A 24,767-nucleotide genomic window follows, 5' to 3' on the forward strand; every position below is an offset into this window, starting at 1 on the left:
GTTAATGCTGAATAGAAACCCGTTTCCTCTCCTGGTCCTAAAGGGCATTGATCTGTTGCCCTCTGATGTATGATTCCAATTTTACAAGGGTTCTGACAGGGGCTAGGTCAGAGACCCGTATAATCCAATATAAACGGATCTCTATGGGTCATTGTGACGTTTTTACTCTCTTGGATATTTTACTGGGGGTTACTCTTGAAGGTCCTGGTTAATGCTACATTTCTAGTACTAAGACCAGTGTCTTTTTTAAAAGAAACACAGTTACATCTAATTTTTATCCCCCAAAAGATTCACCTGGGATGTAAGTACAATTCTGATGTTTTTCTTTTTTGTTTTTTTTAAACTAATGGAGGAATCTTAACCCTAAAGATAATTTTATCCACATTACCAGTGTCCACGCATAAGGGAATGGTCATTTATGTTGCTGTGCAAGACTCACACAAAGGGTGTATTTCTACATGATGTGAATTAACAGGAGCAGAACTCATGGCTGGAACGTTTGTTTTACAGCAGGGAGTAATTTGTGTTTTAAAGGCCTTGTTTGTAATATTATTCTACTAGGCCAGAAAATGTGTATTGCACTACATCACCAAGGGGCTAAATATACAGTTACACTGCATTATATTTTGCCATTCTGTTTTTATGTGGTTATGCTCTCTAGGGGCTGACTATATGGTTACATGACCATGTTTCTTACAAATATTATTTTTTATAGTAGTGCCCTCTAGGGGCTGTTCTGAACATCACAGTCAATATACTACAATATTTGCTACACTCTGAAACTTGCCCCATAAGGCTTTGCTGGACATTCCTTTTACAAAACATTTTTGCCCATAACACACTGCACGACGTGCTCATTCTGTCTAGCTCATCTCTGGGCCCGTACACTATGTTGGGGCCCCCCAAAAATAATAATATAAAAAAAGTATAATAAATAATGGCAATATTTTCATTTTTTGCTGCAGCTAGAGGAAGAAGGTAAATGGAAGTGCTTTAGTTACATGCAGGGCCACTGGAACTATGTGGCAGAGAGGACTAATTAAAGTGGCAGGGTTGACCAATTTAAGTGGCAGGAAAAGTCCAGTTATACATTTACAACGTCAATAGCTCTAACTCAAGCAAATGCTAGACCTACTGCATTACAAATGCTTGTTTTAAAGTGTGATAGAGTGCACACATGTGCACCACTATTTTTGGGGTGCATAGGAAGGGCCTTCTACCCATAGCCATCCTTGGTTTAGCAATAGGAAATCGCTATTTTGGAAATACTAAACCAGCCCATTGGACCGGATGGCATGGGATTTCCTAGTTGCTATTCCCTAACAGCGAATCTACTCTATAGTAATCGTTATTAGGAAATCTGATATTTCATACATATCATTTTGAATTTCCTAAATAGAAATTTAGAAGGAGTCACTATTTAGGAAATGCAAAATTAAATTTTCGTACATCTGGCCCATTGCTCCCTAGCGCACTAGATTTAATTTTTAAGAGTTGTTGGTAGGACAACAAACTTCGGAGCAGATTTCCGGATCTGCTTCGGGCAGTGTCGAAAGAAAGCAATCATGGGATGGTGGATAGGGCTATATGTGGCTTCACCCCATCACGTACAGGCCAGCGCAGAGCATCATGGTGCCACCCAACAGCATTCAGGAGCATCACTGGAAAAAGATTCTGGATCCAGTCTGGGACCCAGGCGTATTCTAGAGTGAGGAATTTGCGGTTTGGAAATATTTAATTAGAAAATGAGTTTGACATGCATCCTTGTCAACTCCACGCCTTTTACTTAATTTTTTACTGAATTCTCTTCATTGGTTGCTCCCCATCTATGATTCAATTCACACAAATTGTTAAACATATTTGCAGTGATATAGAAGTCTTGTGTCACTGTGAGGAGCACATATACTAAAATGTGCTGAAGACAGGGATGAGTCCTGTGGCACACCACGTACGGTACAAGAGGGTGCAGATGAGCACAGTGACATTCCTATTTTCTGATTCTGTATCTGAATCCCTGAAAGTGCTGTGTCCCTGATACCAATCCACTGGTGTTGATGATGTCAGACCATAGATAGAGGCAGCAGAACGAGGACAAAGACAAGAACCTCCCTTGCTCCTCTTGCAAAACGGGCAACAACACTGATTAGGTTCCTTGATGCAGTAAGTAAAGTGACTACGCTGAGAGTCCAATTAGAACAGAAATTTCTGCAGGACTTAAAATACTTCTGATAAACATGAAATAGGTTAAATTCCTGTATCAAGGGTTGAGCTTTTAAGAAAGAGCATAACCACAAAGCATTATATATAGGGTGATACCACCCGTACGCACTGGCATTACAAAGTAGAAGATTTGAATAGGAAAGGCATATTTAAGTGATCATGATTCAACAGTGACAATAGGTCTTTCTACATGTTTCTAGACGCTTAAAAGAATAAAAACATCTGAGAGTTTACTTCAGAACTTTGGATGAGACAACCTTATGCAAAAATACATGTTTAGCGATGTATTAATTTATGTGGGAAAATACGTAAGATTGTGCTCTTTTTATGTCAGGCTCCCTCAGTTTTTCTTCAGTCTTAAAGACGATCAGTGGATGCAACCAGTGCAGCACTGGCTATCGTAATCCCTGAGCCAGAATGACACAATTCAATTTGTTGCTCCAAGTCCTCCTACGCCCACTTTAGCCCAATCACTATTGGACAGAAATTAAGCATGTACAAATGAGCCAATGGTGCTCAGGCTTTATAAGAGCAGGCATGAGTTATGTGGGCTGAAATAAAAAATGAAGACCTAGGGGCACGAACGTATATTTAGATGCAGCTGTGCAAGCAAGGTGGGTTCTCTTTGATGTTTATGTAAGCAATGCAGACATTGTTGACTTCTATTTGTGGACAAGATGTCTTCATAGTTTGAAAAATGAGAACACTTTTTAGTCACTCCCTGCAGTAGAGATATTCAAGGAGACTGGAGTAAAGGGGCACAAGATAGGCATGTTATTCGTTTAACTGAATCCCAGCCTACTGAGTTATCAAAGTAAAGGTAATTGAAATTGGAGCAGCTGGACATATTTAGGGAAGATTTATCAGAATTGTCAAATGCTGTAGGGTGGCAATATTTGATTTGTTGTGGGCCACGTAGGAAATCACAAGTGAGAAAAGGTCGTTGAGGCTTTAATGTTAGGTACAAAGACGTGTTTTCAGCAGCAAAGTGTCACACAATACACCATAGTCCTCGTTCGTCTACTTTTTGGTACATAAGAATCTCTATACATAACCCAATAAGGCGTCCTTAACTAAAAGGTTAAAAAAAATTAGTTTACATTTTATTTAAAAATTCGGACACAGCAAGTTCTATTTTTAGTAGTGCTACCCATACATAACCATCTGTTTCAAAAACCAAATCAAATAGCCTCCATAGTAGGAAGCTTCAACAGCAGAGTTGTGCAATAGGGAGGTTTCTAGTTACAAGGAAAAATTACACATGGCACATTCTCATTCATATTTTGTCATGTAAAAAGATACAAACATATCGAATTAAATAAATAATAAAAATTGAATCTGAATGTTGGGTGTGTGTTTAATATGCTAAAACCACTAAATAGAATAATGGCAACTGTCACGCACATATTATTTACATGGTAGTACCCAATCTGGGTACACTGCTACAAAACTCATATAACAAGAGTAAACTTGAAATGATTTTTTGTCCTTTTTGTTTAAAAAGTAATCTAGCAGCAGCGCTAATGACGAACGTTGTTATCCTTTAACTGCTCTTTGAAAGTCTGTGCCATGCTTAGTCTGTGTCTTCATCGAGTTCATAGCTGTCTTTCTCGTCATAAATATCCTTTACTAAAAGAACTCGGACAAGCATGTTTTCCAAGGTGTTGCGGTCCAGAGAGGAAGAAGTGTACCACACGGCGCTTTCAGAAGAAGAAGGGTGTTCTGGTTGCAAATAGAAGACGTCCTTTCTCCGATGAATGTTCTGTGGGCTGAAAAAATGCAAAACAAAGGATTCAAGACTCACCAAGCGATGCCTTATTAAATTATTTTGTTGTACAGTCAATGGATGTGCACAGTTTTGATATTTGAAATAACATATGTACAAGAGCGTTATTAGAGTCATGCGGAATGCAGAGCTAATCTAAAAAAAACAACAAAAAAAATCCACAACTGTGGCCGACTGTTCTAATATTTAGCACCAAAATTTATGATAAATTATTATTGCACAATTCACTAGAAGCTTGCCACAAAATGTCTCAATGCTTTTTATCGCATACCTTCTCAGAAAATAAATGTAATTTGAAGAATCACCTGCAGTTGTAGGGGTTAGGTGTGATCATTGTGAGGGGGTGGGGGGGGGTTGTGAATTAATGTAGATGGGCTGCTGGGATTAGTAGATGAACTAGAAAAGACTGGGTACTGCTAGACTGCAGGATAAGACTTTTGTCGGAGAAGAGGTTGTGGTTTTTAGGTCAAGCGTACGGCGTCTTGTATACTTTTAGTATACTTCTGTATACTTATGTCATTTCATTTTTTTGTTTCAGTATCATTTAAAAATCCTTGCTTGCAAGTGGTCGGTCATGCCTCTTTGTCCCTCATTTTTCTCATTGGGAGCAGGGACTAACTACAGTAGAATTAAGCTTTGTGTTTATCTGTTCTTTGGGGAACTTTCTTTTTCTTGGTTTCCTGCTTGTGCTTGGCAAAGCTTCTCTTTTCATTTGCAGAGCATTCCTGCTCTCAGCTAACGTAGCCATACTGTTCCTGCTAACATTTCACATGCTTTATTTTGTCTAGCATTCTCTATGAGTGTTTGCTTTTTCAAGGATGTTTTTTTTTTGTCCAACCAGCATATTACTCTTCTCCCCTCCATCATAACCTGAATGCACAGTGTAAAACTTTTCCCAAAACGGGTGCCGTGCTTCATTTTTCAGCACAACACCCAAAACTCATTGGGGATGTGTGGAATTCATGATTGCAGGGTGCAGTACCTTATGTGGATAAAGGAGGTCCAAAGGGACACCAAAGGACAGCCTGTGATACTGCACCCTTTGTCTGCTTCGTGCACATTAGAACGGTAAATGTTGCAGGTTTTTTTTCAGCCAGAATATTATAAGTGTAAAAAGGTTAACGTAACCATGTTGTTCCTGCTTAAATTTCACATGCTTTACTTAATCTAGCATTCTCTATGAGTGTTTGCTTTTTCCTGGATGGTGTTACTTATTTTTTTTTCAGCCAGCATATTACTCGTCTCCTCTCCCTCATAACCTGACTGCACAGCATTAACCTTTTCTTTCATATTACCGGCACTACACATTTTTCTACAATGAGCCCGAAAGTCATTGGGGACGCACTGAATTCAAGATTGCAGGGTGCAATACCTTATGTGGCCAAAAGAGGTCACAAAGGACACCTAGGGACAGCCTGTGGCGCTGAAACCTTTCCCTGCTTTGCACACATTAGAACAGTAAATGTTGCAGGTTTTTTACAGCCAGCATATTAGAATTGTAAAAGTGTTAACTTAACCACGTTGATCCTCCTTACATTTCATATGCTTCAGTTAATCTTGCATGCTCTACGAGTGTTTGCTTTTTCCAGGATGTTGTAACTTTTTCTTTCTCAGCCAGCATATTACTCACCTCCCCTATCTCATAACCCATTTCCCATTTTCTGGTTCTTCAGCGCCGCAAGGTCATATGAATGCCAATAGCTCTATACAAATATCATCACTCCACTGCATACAAAAAACAAAAGTAAAAAAAACAAGCATTTACAATGCGACGGGTCTCGCGTTTGCTCATGTTAGAGCTGATCGCGTTGTAAACTCTTAACCCGACTTTTCACCTATCGGGCAAAAGTGCATTTATGTACACAACCCGAAAAAGTGAATTCAAGTATGTAAAGCGCGCGACTTCTGCCAAGCGAGATCGCGCTCTAAATTACAGAAAAAAAAGTCCACGAGCCCGATGGAAAACAGCGAGCCTCGCATGTTTTCTGTACTTGGTCGCTGCGCTCGAGGAGGGCTTGCCACCGGAAAAGGCATGACATATGGGTGCCTTCGACTAATGAAAGCAAGCAGATTTTATTAGGGAAGCCCACGAACCAATAAAAAGCACTGACGTGAAGTTGACAGGGCTCCGAGCCCTTTTCTAAATACAAAAGAGTCTCCCTGCTATACGCATGCGCGAGCGCATGCAACGCAGGCTCGACCCTAAAAAATGCTGTTTTCTACGCCAAGAGCTTTAATTTTCACAAATGTGAGACGATTGCATTGCAAATGCTTGTTAAAATAAGGTGCGAGCAATCAGCAGAAATGCAATGGACATTTATGTAAATGAGTTAGAGTAAGGTGTACTCGGAGAAAGAAGACATGCAGATGGAGGTGACAATCAGAAGATTTAAGTCAAGATCAGACCTTTTCATGCAATGGTTTAGGTACACGGGAGTAGACTTTTGAGGCTGCATGCACACAAAATGTAAAACTGCAGAAAGAAATAACATTTGTGTAATAGGTATTTTTTGATAGACCCTAGAAGCAAGTGAAGTCTGCTACTGACAGGCTACCACTAGAACACTGCTTCAACAAGGACAGCTGATCAGCTCAGGGGCTGGAAATGTAAAGTAATTGCTTGACACAAATAAAGGGAAATATCAAGAGATTTAGTCTGTGCTTGAATGAAACAATAACATTGTGATACAAGCAACATGAGAGAATATTCGGAGTAAGTAATTCAAACACTGAAAATGACATTCTCCAAATGCTGGAGCAGTATCCTTTTGATGTGTACCCTGGAAGTCTGACTCATATTATTAATTACCAAAGCAAAGTGGAGTCCATTCGGATGTCCAAGGTTTAGCATAACACAAGATGAGGGTGAGGGACAGCTTCTTGGACAGTGCAAGTGTATTGCTTGCATTCCTGTTGCTGGTGGGAGGAGACCCAAACACTGAAGTGAGGCAGGCGAGACCAGGCTGCATTTAGATATTCCTTGAGGTATTTTGTTTAACAAGGAGAAGCAGATTAGTCTTCCTGAGCACTGTCATTTGGTGGATTGTAGGGGCAAGGAGTGGGACTGCAGTTTCTGTTTTTCAAGAAGATAATGTTTTTAAGCCGGACCTGTCCTTTGTATTACCCTGAATGCTTCTTCAGGAAACTATCATACAATGGTGAAGTTTCTTGCCTTCGGTAACACCATATCTGGTAGAGGCTATATAAAGCTGCAAATTCTTTACCTTAGAATTATCCCCAGGCATCAGCCTGGATTAGAAAGATTTTTCGTGAGTAGTAGTACCCCTGCACGCTTGTAGGTGGTGATCGGCTGAGCATGTGTTGTCGCAGCCCCAACATAGGCGCAACCCAGGCACGCTGGTCAGTTTCTTTTAAAAACTTTCCACGCTGAAAGTGCAAAGCCATGAAGAACACTGACCACTGGTGTGGAAAACTGCAGTCCTGAAAGGGAATAGCCCTGTCCCTAGAAATCCATTTGCAGAGTGAAGAGGATGGGTGGGTCGGTAAGGAATCTGCAGCTAGATATAGTATCTATCAGATAAGGCGTTACTGAAGGTAACTTGTCCATCTGATAGAGATTTCTAGCTGCAGATTCCTTACCTTAGGATAGACATCCAAGCAATGCCACCCCTGGAAGTGGGTGTGCAGACCAATTTCAAATGAAGAGGTCCTGCAGGACCGGAAGGGCAAAGTACCCATCTCTACAGACCTGACCGTCCAGGCAGTAGTGCTTTGCGAATTGTTGTAAAGAGGTCCGTGTTGCTGCCTGGCAAACAGACAGGACTGGAACTTCACATGCTGATGTAGCACATGCAGCTTTGGGTCTGGTAGAATGAGCTTGCAAACCTTCAGGAGGTTGCTTTTTGGCCAGTGTCTAGCAGATCTTACTGCAGAGTACAACCTATCTGGAGATGGTCCGCTTCTGCACGGCTCAACCTTTCTTTGCTCCAAAGAAGAGTTGGTCATCCACTTGCAACCTGATCAAGGTAGAACAATGCTCTTTTTGGGTCCAGACGGTGGAGTCGCTCCTCCTCTTTAGAGGGATGTTGTGGAGCGTCAAAAGTAGGCAGGGTGACGGACTGGTCTACATGAAATGGAGTGGCCACTTTCAGAAGAAAAGAGGCTTTTGTGTGGAGCACCAGTTTGTCAGGATAGATGTAAGGAAGCTTACTCGCTCTTTGGGCAGATGTAATTGCCACGAGGAAGGCTCTTTTAATTGTAAGGAGCTGAAGGGGACAGTTATGGAGAGCCCTGAAAAAAGGACACATCAAGTATGTAATACAAAATTAAGGTCCCAATGAGGCATCATAAATGGAGAAGGAGGAAAGGGATGTACAAGACCTTTGAGAAACCTCTGCACAATAAGGGACTTTAAGAGGGATGGGTGGTCAGACAACTGCAAAAAAAAAAAAAAAAAAATACCAGAGAGGTAGCCCTAATGGGCAAGAGAAAGTATCAAAAGTAGAACCTGAGAAAATGGGGCATCACAAATAATGGTAGGAAGTTCAAAAACTGCCAACTACCACCGCTCAATCTCCAGGCAAGAAAGCACAGACTGGACACGTTCAGGTGAAGACTTCTCCCCTGCTGCTACGACAGAAGATCCTCCAGAAGGGGCAGCTTGATTGGAGGTTCGGGGTCACAAGAACAACAGTCATTCTCAATCTTCTTGAGATTTCTGGGCATTAGTGGTATGGGTGGAAAGGGATACAGAAGGCCTGAGCTCCACTCAAAACGAAAAGCATCTCCGAGCGAGAGCTGCCTAGGAAACCCCACCATGCAGAACTGCTGAAATTGCACGTGCTTGGTACCGGTGAACAGATGTAACCAAGGCTCTCCTCACTTCTGTAAGAAGCCTTGTGCCACCTCCAGCTGGAGATGCCTTATGCGATCCGCTAGGCATCTTCGGCTGAGTTTATCTGCCCTGGCATTCTGAGAACCTGCCATGTGGTGAACCACCAGGGATATGCCCTAATGTTCCAGCGATGTCCAGAGACGCAGAGCCTCTTGACAAAGGGCCCACGACCCCACCCTCCCTCGTTTATTGCAGCACCACATTGTGGTGGTGTTGTACATGAACATCTGCACATTCATCTCCTTGATGGAGAGTAGAAAGGCTTTCAAGTGCTAGCTGGATTGCTCAGAGCTCCAAATTGTTGATGTGGAGTCTAGATTCAACCGGAGACCAGAGCCCTCTGATCTCCACCTCTTCTAGGTGTCCACCTCTTTTGAGCTACCTAACAGTATCAAGCAAACGAACTGATGCATGCCTGAACTCGCCTTCACCGTTATATCATATGTCGACAGATTCTCGCCTGCAGGAGGGCAATGAACCTGTCAACAGTTTTCATAAAACAAGCAGGAAATACAAATTACCCTAATATGGTGCACAAAGAATGCAGTATTACAAGGGTGAAGACACAGCCCTAGTTAAACTGCAACAAACTCAACGTTTTTAAGTTGCCACCTGAGACAGGAGTCCTGTTCTTAGCTGCAGACATAGCAGAAGCATGCCTGTGCAAAAAGGGGCACTAAGAAGGGCAGAGGAGTTTCATAAAGCAGAAACACTATTGGGGTCTGAGAATGTGCTGGCAGGGGTCCCAGAGAAAAAATAATTTTTGTAATGGGAACCTCAGCAGGAAATGCACACCAAAGACAAAGTTGATCTGTGTGAAAGTGCGCACTCGTCCAGGAGACCGTTGCATCAATGAGCATGCTTTGTAAGGAGTCACCAATATTTCCGAGAGGCTACAAGGCACAAGAAAAAACATCATAACAGCCAAAAAGGTACTCACTACTCAGCAGTGAAGCGGGCAGTCCTCTGAGGTGTGCGCAGTTCTCCTCCCTCTCCCACGGTCTGCATTTACAATGCTGTAGCCACTCCACTGCCAGCCAGCTGTGAAGGAGGGGGAGCACCCGGGTGCACAGACCAATGGACTCTCAGAGACGTCGGGTTACTCAGGCATTTTGGAAAAGCCCTCCTATTGGCTGAGTAATCTCGAGTCGGAGCTCCAAGTCAGCCAGAAGCGATTCAAGCGAAACCAAACCATTACTGTAAGTTCTGATGCAACCGCCCGAGTGCACTGTAAACCGTAGCAGTTCTTGTTGTGTGCAGACCTCCTCACTCTTGATTTAAAAAGAAAATGGATAAAATTCTGGTATTCCCATCCTTCCTTGCTTTATTAAAGTAGCTGTGTAAAATGTGATACATTTGGTGCAAATTACAACAAAGAAAAAAAATACACAACCACAGTCATGAGCCACATATTAACATCAATAATGCAGTCTGTTCCTGCTGTGAGGAAGCTGCTTCTAATCGGAAACTAAACAGGAACAAGATAAATTCACTCAAGACCGTGTTCAGGAGTGTTCGTGAAAAAAGTGTTCTTAAAGTGGTATAGCCACTGAGGACAGTGTGAGCAAAAAGAGGAGCGCTTGTGAAAGACGCTCTTCAACAAATGAAAAAGCAATCCTGAATCAAAATAAAATGGCCCCTGTGTAGGTTTAAGCGTAGTTGGGCGGCGCACTTGGGGACGGCTAAATCCATGGTGTATGCACTTCATGAACAAACTGGAAGAATGCATAATGGAGCATCAAGGGAGCCAGAAAATGGGAAGCCGATGGGCAGGCTGAAGCCCATGAAGTAGATGCACCTTGTTTCCGTTTCAGACAGGGCATGCGCGCTGTTGAGAGGTGAGACCTAAAAAGCACAATCTACAGACCACGATCTAGCTTTCTGCCAAATTCAAAGTAATTCCTTTCAGGATGTACCCGTGACGACAAAATTGCAAAATCCTCACACACATTGCATGTGGAAAAAACATTATGGGACCCCCTCTTTTCCTCGGCCCCTGCTTGACGAATCATCCCGAACATTTCCAGACAGCAGCTCAACTAACTTGCAAAGGTGAAATTCCACATTCTTAACACCGGAGAGCATAACCAACTTCAGAAAAGACCTGCTAGTGCCCCCACAGATTTAATTCCAGAATCACTTTTCATAAGGTAATTTTCCTGAGCCAAACTATCAAGGGCTAGTTATTGCCATTTATCCGAATGCATGGGTTTAAACTCCTTGTTCTGTGTGCTCGTTATGGTTAAGAAATCATGTTTAAAAATAGCACACATAAAACAATCAGCATGCGTAAGCCATACATGCAGATTATTAAATATGCTATTTATAAATTTATTGAGTATGGTGAGAGGCATTATAACCCACATGAGGCTTTGGTTTGTGTTAAGTTTGCACCCCACACTCAACATTAACCACATATTACACTGTGCATTTGGGTACATGTTACATAACTATATAAACACACCACCACAATATTTCTGCATCTGAAACCTGTTAATGGGAGTAACTTTAAAACTACTGAATTCAAGACAAATTACCTTTTAGATAGATAGCATTCAAACAGTTTCACAGGACATCGTGAGGGATCAGCTGTGTTTTCAATTTGTTCAAATACTGGTTCATCATCTTCATGCTTTCTTTTTCCTGTAGAAATTTTATCTGGAGAAAAAGGAAATAACCTTAAAAACGTATATAACTGCCCATTGTTTCATTCAAAACAATTCCAATGATGACAAAGATTTAGCATAGGAATACCTTACAGACTGTATTTTCTAGCACAACACCCAGCCCAAGTTAGTAAACTGAGATACTCTATTCTCTGACAACATTAACATAGCATACAACATTTTAAATAACAGGACCATTGTATCATATGTTATTTATAATGCTAACTCTGGTTGATCAACAATATAGCTGACAGATGCATAAAGTAGTCTTTAAAAATAGAAATATAATGGGTTAATGCTCACACTTTTCTAAGGGCAGTGTAGGAAAGTAGCCTCATTTTAGCATGGTTACCCCCACTTTTTGCCTGTTCTCAGTATGCTTTGGCTGCTAGCCAGGACCCCAGTGACTATGCTCTCTCTCTTTAAATGTGGTTGCTTGGACCACACAAACCTCACATTTGGCATACTGGTGCCCCCATATAAGTCCCTGGTATATGGTACCCATGGTGAACCTGTGCAGTGTATCTGCAGGGCTGCCATTGCAGCCTGCATGAAAGGATGCATGCACCCTTTTCACTACAGGTCACTGCAAGTCACCCCTATGGTAGGCCCTCCTAGCCCAAAGTGCAGGGTGCAAGTACCTGTATGGGAGGTCACCCCTACACGAGAAGTGGTGCCTCCACGAACTCCAGCCCCATTTTCATGGACTTTGTGAGTGTGGGGACACCATTTTGCACGTGTACTGGACATAGGTCACCACCTATGTCCAGTTACATAATGGTAACTCCAAACCTAGGCATGTTTGGTATCAAACATGTCGGAATCATAACCCAGTACTGTTGCCACTATTGGAAGTATGATTCAATGCACTCTGGGGGCTCCTTAGAGGACCCACAGCATTGCTCCTACCAGCTTTCTGGTTAGTTTCTGGGCAGTCCAAGCCGATGCCACCCCACAGACAGGTTTCCTCCCTCCTGCTGCTTGAACAGCTCACGCCCAGGAAGGCAGATCAAAGGATTTCGTTTGGGGGAGGGTCCTCAAGATTCCAGCAGGACTCCTCTGCCACCTCTACTTCGACTTCTAGCCACTGGAACTGCGACTGGACCCTCCAGGAACCGACAATCTGCATCCATGAAGAAGACTTTGCTTGCAACATTGTTTCCACGGCTCCTTCCAGCTTCTGCAAAATTTACCCTGCTGTGCATCCTCTGAGGGTGGCAAGTCTTCAGTCTGCATGAGAAGGAAGGAGGAATCTCCCTTGGAGTGAAGGAGTCACTCTCCACCGCAGGCACGAGCTGCATGGATATCCTCTCATCTTGAGCTGCTTGGATCCTGCATCACAGGTGGTGGTCTGGAGTGGTCCCATTGGACCTCTCTGCCCAACTTTGGTGAAGGTAAGCCCTTGCCTTCCCACACAGGACAGTATCCCCATGCACTGTCTCTTGCAGCTCCCAAAGCTTGTTGGCATCTCCTCCAAGGGATCTTAAGGCTCTGTGTAGCTCCAGCCCCCAGCACTCCTCCCTGTGAAGCACAGCCCTATGAGTGCTTCTCCTGCGTCGTGGGACCCTTCTTCAGTTGTGCTGCGTTGGCTCCTCTGCGACTCCTGGGTCCCCTCTTCCAGTGGGTCTCCTGTGAGGGCTGCCTTTGAACTCTCTGCCTTGCTGAGGGTCCCCTGAGAGCCCCCCCCCCCCCCCCTACCAATCCGTGAGTTGAGTCCTCCTGGACCTTGCTGGTCCCCGACAGCTCCACTTTTCCTCTACCACGACTCTTGCCTCTGCCAAGACATTTTGGTGGCTTTTACACGCCACAGACAGACTGCAATCTTCCATCCGGCGTGCGACATCAACTGCATCAGGAACTCTTCACCGACTTCAGGGCTGCACAGCTGACTGTCTTCGTCCTACCGTCCACCAACTCCTGCAACCACAGAAGAGTGGGTAGAGGCTCCTGCGACTTCTGGACTTGGTCCCCTTCTTTTTCAGGTCTTCCTCTTCAGGACTCCACCACTGTTCTTTTGAAGTCTTCTCTGGGTTTTGCATTATTCTTCTCTTTAGTCCTTTTGGTGGTTTAGGGAAAATCCAGTAAATTACTCCTTTCTTCCTGGTCGCTGGGCGGCACTGTGGTACTTACCTTTTAGGGTTCCTAATTCCTCCAGCTCCCCTCTACAGATTTTCACTTACCTGGTTGGGGGTCCTGCATTTGCATTCCATTTTATTTTTAGTATATGTGATACTGTGCATGGGCATCCTTTGTTAGATTTCCCGCAGGCGGGTAAAGTAAAGAGTGCATGTAAGTAGATAGTAAGTAAGAGAGATGTCCATGCAATGTATGTACATATTTACAATATGCTGTATTACAACAACTACAGGCTTTCGGGGAGGAGGGAGGGCGCATGTGAATCTACAGCACTGCATGCCACAAACATATGTCGACTGAGTAAATAACATTTTCCGTTCAATGGCATGTGTAGCTGTAGATACACATGCTTTGGATTGACTGTAAAGCAGTCCCCTCTTAAGTAAGCGGTGGCCAGCCTGTAGGAGTTGGAGAAATTAGAAATAATGTTCTAAGTACTGCCTGTCCAACATTTGCTTGTAGGCGAGCTAAAAAGTCTACACAATAGAGTTTAGTTAATGTGTGTGGTGTAGACCATGTAGCAGCTTTATAGTTATCTGCCATTGGAATATTATCTAAAAAGGCCATAGAAGCACCTTTTTCCTGGTAGAGTGTGCTTCAGGAGCTACTGGTATTTGTCTTTTGACTTTAAAATAGCAAGTTTGATTACACTTAACTATCCATCTAGCTAATCCATTTTTTGAAATTGGATTACCTTTGTGAGGTTCTGAAAAAGCTACAAATAGTTGTTTTGATTTGCTATTTTTTTTGTCCCATCAATGTAATACATAAGAGCACTTTTAACATACAGTATACGTAGAGCTCTTTGAACAACAGAATCTGGTTGTGGAAAGAAGACTGGCAATTCCACTGATGGATTATTATGAAAAGGTGAAACTACCTTAGGTAGGAATTTTGGAGTTGTTCCAAGTACTATTTTGCCTTTATGTACTTGGAAGAAAGTTTCTTCTAGAGTGAACATTTGAATTTCACTAACTCTTCTTAAAGACGCTATGGCTACTAAAAAAAAAAAAAAAAAAACTTCCATGATAGGAAACTGTAAAGTACAAGAATGCATGGGTTCAAATGGTGGACCCGTAAGTCTTGTGAGTACAATATTAAGATTCCTTCCATACAGGAGCAACTTTACAACCTGGCCCACTGCAGTTTAAAAGTTCATTACTGAATGCAGAAAAACTGACACTGTCTGATCTGTCACAAAATTAATAACTAGCCCATAAGCCTAGTCAATCCTGCCCACATTCTCTACACCTTGTTCAGAGGAACAAGTCATCCTTCCAAATTCATGGAAAAAGAACGCAACTTGAGAGTGCACTTTCATAGTAATCTATTGTCAAACCCTAAAATAAATGTGCCCTTTAAAGCTCCATTACATTGACATTTGTTAAAAGGGTGGCTGCTGCTGCTCGCAGAAAATGATTTTAATCTCCTCTCCTGGCCAAGTCTAGCTTTAATTACTTGATCAGTTTACATTAGTACAGCCCAGCTTCTCACTTGGAAAACTCCAGAGTGCTAAACTATGGAGCTGACTGGTTTGGTTTGACATGACATTATCATCTAACTGCGGCCCCAATGGCTGTCCGCTGTTTTATAGTAAAAGGAAGCTTGAAATTTAAAACCCATTGCATCATAGATAAGGCACCCATGCTGGTTTACCTGACTTACTTTGTAAAACTGTTTGCCCCTTATCTATCAACGAGAAGCCTGATGTCAACCAAATGGTGCTTATTGTCCACACGACCAATTAAATGCAAAAGATGCGTTCATTGATTCTTCCATGCTCGGGGCTTCTCACTGTCTAATCCCCTACCTCTATGTCCCAAACTGAAGAATGAGTTTATCAAACTGAGAAACTTTTTAAAGACCCGTTTGTTTACCCTGACATGTGGGGGAATCTAACCTCCTCCTTTAGGGTCTGCCTTATTTTGAGCACATGCACTGCCTGGTTAGTGGCCTAATGCCAGCTTTCCCATTCTGCAGTCAAGCTTCTGAGAGCGTTGGCTCTTCAAGGCCTTATCATTTGGGGACATACCTAATGGCAGGTACCTGCTGGAATTTTCCAGCCTTGCCAATTGATTTATTAGTTCTCCACTACATGGGCCTTGAAACTGGAATATACTGCTCCCCCTTATATGTACCAATACCCCAAAGCTCTCCGAGATCTACATGGGCAATTAATTGTGATTTACAAAAACATCATAATATGAAAAAACAAATATGGTTATCCATCGGTAGGAGGGTACTAACTTTGAATCATTTGACCCAGAACAATTTCCAGACTCATGGTTCCTTTTATAAAATGATTTTAACACAATAGCTCGTAAAAGCTGTTCCATCGGACAATTCTTTACCTAAAGAAAGCAAACCATCGTCATATAATGGAAACAGCAGTTGTCTTCGCCTATCTCTCGAAGTTTTTGCAAAATAAGTTCTACCAAGTACAGTCCTCAGTCGTATGATGGAGGTATGATGAAGGAGAAGGCAGTAAATGGGTGCTTCGTGTACGTTGTACAATGCCTTTTTTAGTCTGCAAAAGTGATTTTTCACCTTTTCAGTTTCTTCTATGGTAATGAAGCTAGTCAAAGCATTTTATTTTCCAACCTAAATCACAGAATAAGGTGCAACAGGACTTCCTTTTTTCTGGCTTCCACAATCAATTGCAGGCTATGAGGAGACATTCGCAAATTTGCAACCTATGGGAAATAACTGGCAGGAAAAAAAAGACCCTCTCTGAAAAGCACTTGTCCTGTATATAAAGTGCTGTAGATATTGACTGTGAAGCAGTTAATACCTGAACACATCTGAAAAGAAACACATGTGCCCGAACAGTCCTCCATAAGATAACACTGGCTACAGGGCTGAACGAAACTAAAGGGCCACGGACCAACAGAGGCCAGTTAGTCAGAAGTTGGACAGTATCAGTATATATCAAATATGGGGTTCAAAGCAACTCAAGATGATATGCACTTTGGAGTTCCTCTGTCCGTCTGTGTTTAATGCATAGAACATTTTACTTTCACCATAATAAAGTCTGCTTCTTTTCTACTGGAAAAAATTGCAATGACATTCTAGATAAGTGGGATTTAAAGTACCATCTTGTTTCCAAGTTTTTAACCCTACAACACCTCCTGAGAGCAGTACAGAGTTGAGTGCAAAAATAAGTACTTGGTTATTCGGTTTGAATTCAACATTATTGAAGCCCTTGGACACTAGCAGTGAACAACAGTAACAAGCTCTGGCTGCCCAGGGACCCCAGACATAAGGCATCACGGGCCACTTGAGTGTTATAATATTAATGTGCTAGTGGGACTTCTCTAACACGTCATATTGCTAAATGCAAAGGGTGCTCTTAAAAGGTCTGGAAAAGAGTGACAGCAAAGATGAAGGGGTCATAACTAGAGTTAAATCTAGAGATAATTTATATAAATATTTTTTTCAGCATTTAACCCTGAAATATCAATTTAAAATACCACTGAAATGATACACAGTAGAAGCACAGGAAAGCTACTGCAGTGAACAGACTTTTATATGGTGTGCAATGCTAACAGTTCCAGACCTCCAGCCTTCTTCGTTGCCTGATACTGTGAAATATTCTTCGAGGATAAAAGTAGATCAAAATGTGAATTACCTCAAGAGTATCAAGAATGATGAGAAAATGCCATATATCATTCGGAGTCCTTCAATTTCTCCTATTCCTCAAAAACACACCACAACTGCTACATTATTTTGCTCAGTTCAGCAACATCAGATGGGACACCAGTGGCTCTTTCAGTAAGGCTGGGCCACCTGATTTAGTCAAGCCAGACATCTTTTGTCCCAAATATACATGCAATTGGCGCAACTTCAGAAACCTGCTTAAACCATGAGTAGTTTATGCAGAAAAAACTCAAATACTAGAATAGCCTGCCACGCTGAGGGGAAATCTACAACATACAGCCAGAAACTCTCTGGCAAAGGTTACTCTAGTCTAGGGCTTAGAAACGTCCACTAAGGGAAGGGGTGGGAGGAACATCAAAAAGCATGTCAATCTCCTCCCCAACCAGTGGCCTACCTTTTGAAGGATAATGCACACACGCTATTAAATATATACCTTGAATATGGTAGTGTTGTTAAGTGGGTTCCGCCAAATTTCCCCTCTGGATTTTTTACTTACGACTGCCCGGTTTTTGGCCATTTACTCTGAGGGAGCCATATTACCTGAATCTCACCCACAGTAAAATTGCTGTAAGTGCTAACTACCAAGGTCTGCCTTTTAAGATAAGTCAGCAGCTTCAAAGCTAGGGTAAGATGGTCTGGGCTGGTTACACATGAACATATGCATATTTATATATGTGGACTGCTACTCTGAGACTACCATCTTGCTCAGCGCAGTATCTGAGCACATAGTACCAATTTGTGAAGTGTGGCAAAAACAACACGTCAGATTGGTACTAATCTGCAGCAGGCCTTACAAAATAATTTGGGTTAGCATTCATAGTCTAGGTCGGTAGTGCTTAAACTGTGTTGTACAACATAGGCGAAACCTGCACTAAAGTACAGGGTGGGTAGGAAAGCTGCGTCTAATTAGCTTGTCACACTGCACCTGGGCTCGGATAACCCATCCCCCCAAAAACAAAGAATGCAAGCCAGACCTCTGAAGTTAAACACAGGAGGGTCTAGCCTTTGAAGTTTTGATGGGAAGGGGTCACGCAGCTGTCTCAGCTAGGGGCAGAGCTGAGGCGCTCAGGGAAGCTCTTTCCACAGGCAACTTGAAGTCGCCATATTTGAGTGTCCCACAGTGCTGTGCATTATGGTTGAGGCAGGGGTAGACGGATGATGTGGCACTCTAAGGTTGGTCAGGGGAGACTGTCTTCTAGAACTTTCTTTTAAAACCCTGCACAATGGGGAGACAGATAAGACAATGGACCTGGGTGTGACATCGGCAAAATAATGCCCATATGGAAGAAGTCACCTGATGTCCCTAGAAGGATGGACTCGGGTACTTCAACTCCAGTTAACCCACAGTACTAGGATGGGTCTTCTCTAGGGCCAGTGGTCCCATTACGCTACCTGAGAAACAGTTGGGGTAATGGACCTGCTAGTGGATCCTGGATGGTTTCCCAGGGGCTTCTGTCGACCGGCCCTGAAATTAACCAGAAGGCGGTTCGACCCATGAAGTCCAGCAGGGAGGACGTTCTGCTGGGTGGCTGTGGAGGGGCTATGGAAGACACCTCCACAACCAGGGAAGAGCATCAGGAGCCCAGGCAGAGGACGGATCTGTAGCAGAGAGCCAGAAAACCCGGCTCCCAATGAAAAGTGCCCTAGGAGCCCCAAACAAAATGCTTTGATTGGTTAGAGCTGTCCACTGGGAGCAAAATGAACCCCAACCGCCCTCCCACTGACAGCCGATACCCACTGGATGCGTGGATCAAGTTCATAATTCTCTGTACCGACCACAAGTTCTACACAGGAGCAAAAAAAAAAACAGGATACCTTGAAAAATAGACACAAAATTAAGTCACCGAAACAGTTCATCAAAAGCAGATAATCACCCAATAATTATATAAAAGGGTGTAACATGCAGAAAACTAACTGAATCCAGGTGTGAAGTCAGCAAAAAAACTACACCTTCTTAAGAGAAGACCCTAAACAGTACTACTTGTACCTGAACTTTTCACATATGTGGAAGGCGACTGTAGATTTGTCCCTACCACCACACTGTGTAACAGACTCCTTTTCCCATCTATTCAATAACCAAACTCATACTCACCTGCAGAGTTCTCAATTATCCAAACAGCGATACATTGTGTTTTATAAAACTTCAAAATAAATAAGATTCTGAGGTCGCCAAGTCAATGGAGATCAATATAATGTACACATAGAATAGTCAAGACCTACACACCTCTGAAAAAGCTAAGAAAGGGAAAAATGTATTACTCTTTAAACTGCTTGAAAAACTGCAAAAACTGCATACTCTGTGTGCAATCACTGTACTTGATTTGGCACACATCGATGCTGATCTGAAAAGCATTGTTATGAAGTTGTGTGAAGAGACAGTGATCCTAGCAGAGTGGACGGTAAACATATTAAAGGATATCCAAAAGAAAGTTGTATCAGGCCGCTAGGAATATCCCTTAAAGATTTTAGGAAATGCAAATGTAATGCAGTACTTACACCTTCTCTCTCTGCTCCTTCATGACTGCTACAACAGGTTTCAACAGCTGCCTTTCAACTGAAGTTGCTGCCATTAGGAATCCAGAAGGAGCATAGTTCACGAATTGCCTTCAATGATTATTGAAAGATGGCAGTCAAAGACTACAGAAATGGTGTGTTTCAGGCCAAGAGATCATACATATTAGATTGTTTAAGGCTCACCACTCATACCATGATAAATGTTGATAAATGTATGGTATTATGCAGTTTTCTGGAGTCCACCTCCCTAAGAACCAAAGGCACTCCCCATCTTAGGCCAAGGTTAATGCCTTTTATGTGTTTTTTTAATTATGAGACTGCCGAGACTAGGAACACTCTTAACCTATTTTTTAAAAAATACAGGTTGGTGATATTATGGGGACTACAAGAGACCTTTCTTCCTCCCTCCTCTCCTTTTGCCTCCGTCTATTTGCCAACGATGAAGGTATGAAACAGCTGGGTGTGCTAACATAAACATCACTTTGATGGTGCTCAGTAATAGCTGCAAAGGAACATGCTACAGTCTTTCTCCCAGAAGACACTAAATGTGTTAACAGCAGGTGTATGCCATCTGTATTGGAGGTGTTTGATGAACCCACTGCTTTAAAAGTCCTCCTGGATGTGAAAGCACTAAACCACACCTGCCTACATACCAGTGTGCTGGCTAGTATGTTGGTGAGAGCAAAGATCATTGATCAAATACAGAAGAGTGGATCACAATGATGTTCTGGCTTTTGCTCAACCTGGCGTTCAGTCCTGGAAGATGTACTGAGCGTGGCTCTAAAGTCACTGACTGCGCCTTTGCTTCACATTCACTGCTATTCAAGCATGCAGTGAAAAGCTTGCCATTCTGCCTACCTGTGATGACTCTCCCCAGTGTTTATTTTCTGATTTGTTTTTTTCAGTTTTTGTTTTAAGGTAACCATAAAAGGTCAGGTGTTGGGTGCATGTAATATAAATAAACGAATAATGAAGGTAAGCTAAGACAGAGTCTGTACTAGGAAGCTGTGAAGGGATAAAAAATATTGATATCTGCCCAGATACGTCACTCAGAACCAATACCTGTAGATAAGAACCTAATGCAATGGTTCCCAATCTGTGGTCCTAGGACACCTGGGGGTCCGCAAAGCCTACGCAGGGGGTCTGCGACTGCTCTGAAAATTTTATAGTATTAACAGATTTATAACGTGTATATAAAGAGGCTAAATGAACAAATTAAAATTTAAAAATGCACTGTAAATGTCAAGGAACTTGAAATTGGAGGATAAAAATTAAATTAGTATCTTCAGATTGATTCGTAGGAGCAGTGCAAGTGCATCAAACAGAATATAGCATGGACGATGTGTGGGTTCAATTGAATTTAGAAAAGCTCCAATCTTCCTATTAAAATTAAACTTTTTATTTATATTTGGTTTCAAATTAAATAAAATGTATTATCATTTGTGCATATGTCTGATGAATGCTTGTTTCTGTATTTTCTGTCTATTGTTTTGCGTTTTAAATCATCAACAATATTTAGACCGGGGTCTCCGGCTTCCAGTAATGACTCAGTGGGGGGGTCACCAGATTCCAATAATGATTCAGTGGTGGTCCCCGGGTTCCAGTAATGATAAAATGGCGGTTCACAGAAGTCAAAAGGTTGGGAATCACTGGCCTAATCGCTTCGTAGACCAATTTAAGACTGTGATAATCTATGTAGATATACATCGCGATAAACACTGTTTTGCTGACATCACCACCAGAATCTGCATTTTCAGACAAATTAGTGCATCCATTTCTTCAAACAGTAACAAAAAAGCTCTGCAACTAAGGAAAAGTTATGTTCAAGCTGGCCAGCCATTCATCTGTTCTTTTATTCCACTTGATTCTCCAGTACTTGGTGGTTTATTTTTAAGAAGTCATACTCCATAATCTAGACTACCAGAGTATCAAGCATTCACCAACTACAGTGATAGGACTGTGATGAGAGAGATGAACACTGTAAAGAAGATAACACTTTTTTCCACTCATCACCATTTACTTTAACAGCCTTAAAAAGATGAGCTGTTATAACTGCTGGTTTAACTTTGGCTCAATTTCTAGAAACTGGCACCGGGTGGTGATGTTTCCATGAAGGGGGAACCTAGAGGGTTGAGTGCACAAGTATCTGCCTGAAATCTGAACAACCAGTCTGGTTACATTTTATTGAACAGAATGGTCACTGGTCAGTGAAAAAACAGAAGGGGCTTGCTGCATCCAAATTCTGCGACCACAACAGAGCTTGGCTAGAAATATACCACCTGGATGTTCATTGAATTACCTATAGTAATACATGTGTATACTGTACACATGCAAGCACACGTCAGAGTAAAAGTATGGAAGCACTGATGGATGCTTAGAATTTAAGATAAAATGCTGGAATACAGTTTGACTATCCAAAGCCCAATCCTCCTTCTCCATTACCATATTTCATGCAGGAACCACTTCAGCTGATGCCACACGCTTTTGTCTAGTGGATATCCCATTTAATTAGTGTTTGTTTTCTTTTACATTAACTTACAAGTTAATTCCCTTTGGTAAAGGAATATCTGGTAGAGATATTCCAGTTGCAGATTCCTTACCTTTGCATTTCCCCAGTTGTCAGACTGGATCCGGAGAATTTTTCCTCTAACAGTACCTCTTCACGCCGTCAGGTGGCGTCTCTCAACTCCGCGGGCGTAGTTGGCGTTGTGCTCGCTGTGATGATGTTGTGTTTGTATATAGGCACCACCCCGGCGCGCTGATGTCAGTTTCTTTTCACGACTTTCCACATGAGTAGTGCGTAGTCATGAAGAACACAGAGTGGTGCGCCAAAACTAGGGCCCTTAAGGGAAAGTTCCTGTCCCTAGAAATCAGTTTGCAGTGCAGGGAGAATGGGCGGGTCGGTAAGGAATCTGCAACTAGAAAATGTCTCTACCAGATATATAAAAGTGTGCAGAGATGCCCACGTTGCTGCCTGACAAATATCCAGGACTGGAACGCCCTGTGCTAGCGCTGTTGTAGCAGCAGTAGCTCTGGTGGAGTGAGCTCTTAAACCTTCAGGGGGTTGCTTTTTAGCCAGAGCGTAGCATATTTTGATGCATAAGAGTACCCATCTTGAAATGGTCATCTTCTGCACCGTCTTCCCCTTCTTTGGACCCACATATCCCACAGAGTCGATCGTCCACCCGGAAGTCTTTGATACAATCAAGATAGAACGCCAACGCTTTTTTTGGGTCCAGACGGTGGAGTCTCCCCTCTTCATGAGAGGGATGTGGGGGTGCATAAAAGGTAGGCAAGGTCCAACATGGAAAGGTGTCACTACCTTGGGTAGAAAAGAAGCCTTCGTGCGAAGCACCACTTTGTCGGGATGTATGGCAAGAAGAGGTGGCTTAGATGACAGAGCCTGGAGTTCACTAACTCTGTGGGCAGAAGTAATGGCGACTAGAAAGACAGCTTTTATAGTTAAGAGCCTTTGAGGCCAGTTGTGAAGCAGTTCAAATGGGGTACAAATAAGGTAAGTTAAGACCAGGTTGAGATCCTATTGGGGCATAATGAATGGGATAGGAGGAAAAAGATGTGTGAGGCCTTTAAGAAACCTCCCATAAATAAAAAAGGCTGATCAGGTAACCTTAAGAAAGCAGGGATAGCAGAGAGATATCCCTTAAGAGTGACCAAGGTGGAACCCTGCCGGTCAAGGGAAAGAATAAAGAGAAGGACCTGAGAGAGAAGAGCAGATAGAGGATTGACAGAATTGTCGATGCACCAGGCCACAAATTTCTTCCAACGACAGGCGTATACAGGTTTGGTTGAGGGACGCCTGGCTGCCAAGAAAACCTCTCATACTTCGGGTGGCAAGTCGAAAGACGTCAACCGTCGCCGCTCAATCTCCACGCAAGAAGTCGCAGAGTTGACTGGTCCGGTTGGAGGACCTTCCTCTGCTGCTGCGACTGAAGATCCTCCCAAAGAGGCAGTCTGATCAGAGGAGCTATGGCCATGTTCAAGAGAACGGGATACCAGACTCTCTGTGCCCAGCCCGGAGCCAATAGTATTACTTAGGCCTGGTCTTCCCTGATGATCTTCAGAACTCTGGGCAGAAGTGGTATTGGCACGAAGGCGTACAGGAGGCCTAAGTTTCACTTGCGACGAAAAGCGTCACTGAGCGAGTGCAGCCTTGGAAACTCTAACACACAAAACAGCTGACATTGCGCGTTCTCTACGGAGGCGAACAAGTCTAACTAAGGTTCTACCCACTGCAAAGACCTTGCGCCACCTCCTGATGGAGATGCCATTCGTGGTCGATCATGGATCGTCGGCTGATTTAGACTGCTCTGGCATTCAAGGAGCCTGCCAGGTGTTGAACCACCAGGGAAATGTCCTGATGTTCCAGACAAGTCCAGAGACGAAGGGCCTCTTGACAAAGAGTCCACAACCCCACTCCACCTTGTTTGTTGCAATACCACATGGCGTGGTGTCGTCTGTGAACACCTGCACTGCCTTGAGGGAGGGAAGAAGCTTTCAATGCTAGTCGAATCGCTTGGAGCTCCAGAAGATTGATGTGGAGACCGGTTTCCACCGGAGACCAGATACCTCTGATCTCTGCCTCTCCCATGTGGCCACCCCATCCCAGAAGTGACACATCGGTCACGATGGTAAGATCTGGTTGGGGAAAGGAGAGGGATCTGCCCTTGACCCAATCCTGATTCGTTAACCACCACTGCAGGTCTTTCACAGTCCATTCCGAGATCATGACCTTGTCGGAGAGATTCCCCTGATGCTGTGCCCAGTGGAACTGCAGGTCCCACTGCAGAGCCCGCATATGCGTCTGGCATTTTGAACCAACAGGATACAGGAGGCCATGAGGCCCAGCAGCCTCAGAGTCATTCTCACCGAAATCCAGGATAGAGGCTGAAACCTCAGTATCACAGACCGAATA

General features: G+C 43.0%; 1 protein-coding gene across 3 annotated transcripts in view; it reads right to left on the reverse strand.

Annotated features, from left to right (window-relative positions):
• Positions 1-3,155: 3,155 nt before the first annotated feature.
• The window catches only part of ZMYM2 (zinc finger MYM-type containing 2), an 851,515-nt gene continuing 829,903 nt past the window's right edge, over positions 3,156-24,767 (reverse strand). For all 3 annotated transcript variants that reach the window (XM_069202286.1, XM_069202285.1, XM_069202287.1), the window contains exons 22-23: positions 11,399-11,519; positions 3,156-3,989 (exon numbers count right to left, since the gene is read on the reverse strand). In XM_069202286.1, the coding sequence (XP_069058387.1) occupies positions 3,794-3,989; positions 11,399-11,519 (317 nt within the window). In that variant the 3' untranslated portion in view covers positions 3,156-3,793. The remainder of the gene's footprint in view (positions 3,990-11,398; positions 11,520-24,767) is intronic.

Source organism: Pleurodeles waltl, chromosome 8 (assembly GCF_031143425.1).
Source record: "Pleurodeles waltl isolate 20211129_DDA chromosome 8, aPleWal1.hap1.20221129, whole genome shotgun sequence".
Lineage (NCBI taxonomy): Eukaryota > Metazoa > Chordata > Amphibia > Caudata > Salamandridae > Pleurodeles > Pleurodeles waltl.